General features: G+C 47.5%; 1 protein-coding gene across 2 annotated transcripts in view; it reads right to left on the bottom strand.

The window, feature by feature from the left end:
- Positions 1 to 709: 709 nt before the first annotated feature.
- Hhex (hematopoietically expressed homeobox) overlaps positions 710 to 6,370 on the bottom strand; it is a 6,489-nt gene continuing 828 nt past the window's right edge. The window contains exons 2-5 of one of the 2 annotated variants that reach the window (XM_029554348.1): positions 5,887 to 6,068; positions 3,779 to 3,957; positions 3,518 to 3,568; positions 710 to 1,737 (exon numbers count right to left, since the gene is read on the bottom strand). In XM_029554348.1, the coding sequence (XP_029410208.1) occupies positions 1,516 to 1,737; positions 3,518 to 3,568; positions 3,779 to 3,957; positions 5,887 to 6,068 (634 nt within the window). In that variant the 3' untranslated portion in view covers positions 710 to 1,515. Of the gene's footprint in view, positions 1,738 to 3,517; positions 3,569 to 3,778; positions 3,958 to 5,886; positions 6,348 to 6,370 lie in introns of those variants that run through there. The other variant, XM_008849622.3, reaches the window with a different exon arrangement.

The raw sequence follows: 6,370 nt of genomic DNA, 5'->3' as shown, positions 1-6,370 counted from the left end.
TCTCCTGCTCAGCAAACAAGCCCCACTCCTACCATCCTGAATCCTTCCTGTTTCCTTCTGGCTCAGTCCCCTACCCAACACTGACAGGAGTTACAGGAGGGAAGCTGGTGTGCAGGGGGTGAGAAAGGAATGCGGACCCTACCTCTTCCCAACCGCCAGCATTTTAGATCAATGGTTCGAAAACTGATCTCAGGACCATTGGCTTAATCTCCCCAGAGCACTTGTGAAATCCAAATTCCCGCTCCCACCCAGACCTTCCAAATCAGAACTCAGAGTTTGACTTGCGCTGCAGGGGACTCAACTTCCAACACAGTGTGAACCTGACCTCCCACTCCTCCAGCGCTTCCCAGCACTCCAACCCCGCCCGCCTCGCTCACCAGGCACCAGGCACAGTACAGCGGGGGCTCCAAGGCTCCTGAGCCCCGCCAGGTATGATGCAGTGTTGACTCACATGGGTCAAGGACGGCGGCCTTCACACCAATCGATGGCGCTCTGGCGGCTCCAGGCTCTTCTCCAGGCTCGAAATGGCCCTGCTTCATGCCCAGCAAACACCCCCCAAAGAAAGGGCCAAACTTGGGCTCTTTAAGCCTCCTCGCTGGCTGTGCTCCCAGGACCCTAGAAGCCAGGGTCCAGGTCTGTGCCCTGCATCCGGAAGCACTTCTAGAGATGTGTTTAGGTTTTTTAACAAAGAATGACTAGTCTGACAGGGTGATTTGCCCCATGGATGAATTTATAGGCAAGTAAACTCATTAAGAAAAACACACATCATTTCGGCCATGTTTTTACAGTGAATAATTCTATATACACATTATAGACATTGTTTCTATAAAACACAGTATCTACAATCTACTTACATTATCCTGCTATTTTTACTTCATGTGAGATTAATTTTAGTCATGAATGAGTCAGTTTCCCTGCCTGTAGGAATGCACCATGGTCAGAGGTGCTGACAGAGCACAACCCAGCATTTGAATCTTATCAACTTATCTTGCTTACAAGAATACACACCCCTGAGCCAAGGGCTCCAAAATGGCTTTGGATTTAAGGCAGCAGTGTAAGAATGTCATGTAAAAGTCAAGAATGTGTCCTTTTAAAGTATTCAAGGCACCGAATATGTGGGCCCCTTTTTTAAGGAGCACTGTGAACTTGAACTATAGATACAGATTATAGAAAAGTTACTCAACAGCCTACTAAAATCTTTAAAGTTATAATTTAAACAAAAGTTCAAAATTACTTTTCATAAATAAAAACAATTTACTTCTTAAAATGGGGAGAAATTTAGTCACTTTATCAAAACAACTTAAAAATCCATGAATAGATATCATATGTTAAGTCAAAATTAAGGTTTCATTGTATGTTTGTTAATTAGCCAGTGCACCAAATATTTAGGTTTCCAGAACACCAGAAAATCGATTTCTTCCTCTCAAACAATTTTCTAGTTTCTCTTTGAAGAGTCTCTGAAACAAAATATTATTTGCAAGTCCAGTTTTCTGAACATGTCCTTGCCAGTGGTCATCATCCTGCATTAAAGTAGCCTTTGTCACCCTCGATGTCCACTTCCTGGTCAGAATCCTCTGAAATCTCTGAGTCAAGGTCTTCCTGGGAAGCTGGAGAGGGTGAATATTGAGAACTATCCAAAGAGGCACCTTTATTCTGTTCACTGGGCAAGTCTTGCCCCTGGTCACAGGGAGTGTCCAAACTTTCCAGTTCATCTTTTTTATTGCCTTGAGGGTTTTCCTGAATAAAAGGAATGAAAATGCAGATTGACAGGATCATAAAATATGGAGAAATATCAAAATGTCTTTTCAGCCTTTTACATGCTTATAAATTTGTTTTCAGCAGAAATCTTTTCATTTGAAAAATACATGCTTGTGATTCTTTCTCTATTTGAAAGAGGGGAAAGTAGGTCACATGGAGAGCACATACACTGGTCACCAGGTAAAATGCATTCTATAACTGAACACTTCATACAGACCCCCTGGTTCCAAGATCCTTAAATTTAGGGTCGAAAAGCTGGGTTCAGTTCAGAGGTTCAGACTTCATTCTTTAAATACTGCCAAATAACAGGGTCTTCCAGACATTTTAAAAGTAAGAGTGTTAATGGCTTGGTTTATTGTAGGCCCAGATGTTTGATTCCCCACTGTTCCCACCCCCCCAAAAAAAGAAAATAAAATGAAAAGTTATATGGTAAATTAAGAAAGTTTCCAAATCACTGGCATAGATCTTTTCTCACTCATTTTCTGGAGTAAGTTTATGAGCACACACCAAATATACACCAAATAACAAAAACATGGGAAAGAAAAATCACAGAACTATAATAATATTGCTATCTGAGGAGACTGCAAGTTTGCTTAAAATCGAGGGAAATTTTCTGAAAAAGCAATTCCCATATTACATAGAAAGTACTATTTTATAAGTCATTGGGACACAAGTACCAGGCCTTTGAGCAAGAACTAAGTGAGTGAATGTTTAAGCCTGCGCTTGTCTAAAAATCAATGTAAACATTATGCAGAAAAATTATACTCTGGGATTTTTTTTAATGCAGACTATAAAATATATTCATAGTTTGCAACTATGTAACAAATAGATTCACAAGGTTGGTGAGAAGAAATCCTCAGCTATTTATGAACAATGAAATTAAGGAAATTTGTTTTAAAATGTTCTTTGCCATAGCATCAATTTAAATGAAAAGATAATGATCAATATATTTTAAGATACACATTAAACTTCCCCATTTTGAAAATTATTTTGTTCCAATATATGTACTGTTATTTATAAGTGTCTGCGTTGACAAATGAAGAACTCAGCAGTTCTCAGATAACTTTGGAAATATCCAGACTGGGACATCAAAAACAAATTTTCAGCTTAGAGTCAACAGAACTTCTTTAGAAATTGAATTAGTCTTTACTTTTTATCACATATTACATTAACAAGGTCACTGAAAGAATGACTGTTGGAAAGTTCAAACTACTTTCCAAAATACTAGTGGATATTTTCTTACATGTTTTATACTCCTCTTAAGGGTTGGCAATAGATGGAAAATAACTTTGATATTTAATTCTTTAAAAAAAAAAACAGTGCAAACAAGACTTAAAGGTGTTTGTGTCTTTATATTTACCCTTGAGTCCTGCCCGGTTTTATTATGGCTATGTAAATAAAAGAAACAATTTTCTCCCAAAGATAACTGCTTAAGTCATTTACTCTCAATTACTTTATCTTTCCTGCGTTAATTAGATAAACAACATATGGGGTTTATAAAACAATTAACCTGGAGTTTTACTGGCCAGTGTGTGAAAACCCAGGCATAACTGATACAGGAACTGCATTAGGTGCTTTTAGCATTACTGTCACCTGAGCAACTCATCCTGAATTTCAGAGGGGCTATTTGCCTTTTTAATCAAGGTGAAGAGGTTAAATAGTCTCTCAAATAACTTTTGCATACAACCCATAACAGGTCTAGCATTGAGATAACGTGATACAAATACTTATTTCCATAGAAACAGAATCATGTCGATACCTGTTTTAGTCTTCTCCATTTAGCCCGCCGATTCTGAAACCAGGTTTTGACCTACAGGAAAGAAAGCAAGTTTGCCAAGAGCAGCAGATCCCAGGGGATCTGGGGAGGAAGGGAAAGTCGACTGGAGATGTGGCAAGGACCAGCCCTCTAAATGGGCAGAATCAGAATATGCTAGAAGGCAAGGTGGCTTCTCGGCCCTCCTAGGCCTTCTTCTGCCCCTGAAGACTGCCCGCTGGTGGAGGACCCCATCGAGGACCCTACCTGTCTCTCGCTGAGCTGCAACATCTTGGCCAGACGCTTGCGCTCAGGGGGGGAGAGGTATTTCTGAGTCTCGAACTTCTTCTCTAGTTCGATGGTCTGGTCGTTGGAGAATCTCACCTGGCCGCCTTTCCTTTTATGCAGTGGCCGCTGTAAGAATGGGCTCCACAGCAAGGGTTTGCCTGTGGAGGAGAGTGATTAGTGATGGCCCTGCAGCCTCGTGGGCAGTCCCCACACCTACGTGGTCCTAGGTGACACAATGGGGAAGGTCTCTTAAGACTTGTTCACATTACATATACAGAGCCAAGGTCAGCTACCCTGCACTAGCACACAAACCACTCCTGGACTCAGACACATGGCACAACTGACCATCACACCTATGACCAAAAACAAAATCTTTCGACCCCAAAAGAATCCATCAGACTTAAAACACCGTCACTTTCTTTCACCAGACGCTCTTGTATTTATGCACAACGTTTTGTACCGCTAAGTCATCTCCCTTGATGCACAAGTGTGCGCATTTAGGGGAGAAACGAGGCTGCTCCACTTCCCAAGGCTTGACTGCTCGGGTGCCCGTGATAGGCCTTGCGTGGGGCCTCCAATCGTGGCCACTGCACGCCGCCGCCTCCTCTGATTTCACACTGCGGGGGCGGCCAGTTAAAGCCACCCCGTGGGCTATGGCAACATTTCCGTCAATGTGTTTCCTGTTGGTCTGTCTCAAAAAAAAACCCTTTGCTTCCTCCTGCTCAGTCCCAGCAGTAACCCAAAGAAACCCAGGGCGCGCTCTGTGAAACGTCTGCCCTGGGCCCGGCCCCAGGAGGACCCTGCTCCCGTTCCACAGGAGAACAGAGCCACTCTGGGGCCCGCCAACAAACCTGCAGGCTGGAATTTAAAAATACAAATACGATATCCTTTTAAAAAACAAAATTACAACACCCAAATCTCTGGAGCGGTGAGGCTGCGCTCGGTGAAGGCAGGCTGCGCTCGAGGCACCGAAATGCTACTTCATTGAAATGTTAATTTCCTCCAAGTTCTCCACTGAAGTGGCCCAAAGAGTTGGTGTTAAACCCTGGTGGTCCCTGTCGAGGTTCCCCTCCCATTCTCCCTCGGAAAGGGGAAAGACCCTCAGCCCTGTCACTGAGGCTTATTTCTCAGTTGGTACACTGAAGGGACAAGCCCCGAACATTCTATGCAGTCCATGTGTCTCCGTTGCCCTTTTCTAACTGGCGTCTGTCTGTGGTCTGCACTTTCCTACTCCAAAGAGGTGTCCGTCAGTCCGTCCGTCGGTGCGACTGCAGCCCTGCACCTAAACGTTTTGAAAGCTGGCATTGTTTTTCGAGATTTTGCTTGCGTCAGGCTTCAGACTGGTGCAAAACAGCCTCCAAAGGGGGGTGGAGGGGCAGAGAGGAAGCAACTGGTTATTTTAGCTGCCATAAAGTCACATCCCACACAGAGGAAATGAACAATATCAGAAAAACGGATCCTGGCTATCAGAAGTCGAGTGTTTCCTGAATTTGTCTGTATTGAGGATGTCGATAAAATAATCAGCAGTGTGCACTGCTCCGGGGGAAGGGTCTGCTTCATGCAGCCAGGAAAACACTTAACAGCTTCTGAAACCAGATTTACTCCTATCGAAAACTCAAGGTTTCCTGTATGAACGGAAAGGGTCAGGCTCTTTCACTACACAAGCTTGTTGAACCAAGCCCAGCCCAGGAACTACCCGGCCCTCGGCTAGCCCAGCGCTGCAGGGGCCAGCCTCGGGGCGCCTGGACACCTTCTTCCCGGTCCCCCTCGCGGCGGGAGCCCACCCCGGGCGATACGCGTGGCCAGGGCTGCCCTCCACCAGTAGCCCGGGTGCCCCAGGTCTCTCCCGGCTCCACACGCCCCGACGCTTGCATGATGCAGGAAAACCAATCTGAGTCACCGTGCGGTCAGGATCCGGCTGTCCCCTCCCGTCCCCGCGCGCGCGTCCGACAGCCGCTCTCCAACAGCCCTGGCCACAACTTTCCACTGCCTGTCCCCGCCGCCTCCCGGGAGCTGCCACCTGCCGGGTGGCGCCTTCCTCGCTGGCCACCGCGAGGCTGGGCCCCGTGTGGATGCGGCCACCTTACCCAGGGGGTCGTGGCGGAGCAGGGCATGCGTGTAGTCGTTCACCGTCCGCGGGAAGGGGTACACGGGGCCAGCGAAGCCCCCAGGGCCGTAGGCGGCGGCCAGCGCTGCGGCCGAGTGGTGCGAGAAGGCGGGGTGGATCGGCGTGGGCTCGTACACGGGGGGCCGGTAGGACGACACGAGGCTGGTGAAGGAGGAGTTGGGGGACGGCAGCGTGGGCGTGGGCGTGGGCGCGGCGGGCCCGCGGCCTAGGATGTCGTCGATGTAGAAGGGCGTGGGGTGTGCGGGCTGCAGCAGCGGCGTGGGCGCGTACAGCGGCACCCCCACGGGCGCGGGCCCCGGGTGCGGGAACTGCATGGCTCGGCCTCAGCCCCGGGCAGAGCTGGCTGGCCGCGCCGCGGCGCTACATTTATCCGCGCTCCGCACTCCCAGCGATAGGCTCGGCCGGCCGCGGGGTGGGGCCGCGCTCGCTGGCCCCTTCCTGCT

The sequence above is a fragment of the Nannospalax galili genome, unplaced genomic scaffold (assembly GCF_000622305.1).
Source record: "Nannospalax galili isolate Female #2095 unplaced genomic scaffold, S.galili_v1.0 scaffold384, whole genome shotgun sequence".
Classification (NCBI taxonomy): Eukaryota; Metazoa; Chordata; class Mammalia; order Rodentia; family Spalacidae; genus Nannospalax; species Nannospalax galili.
This window is presented reverse-complemented; position numbering and strand designations above follow the sequence as displayed.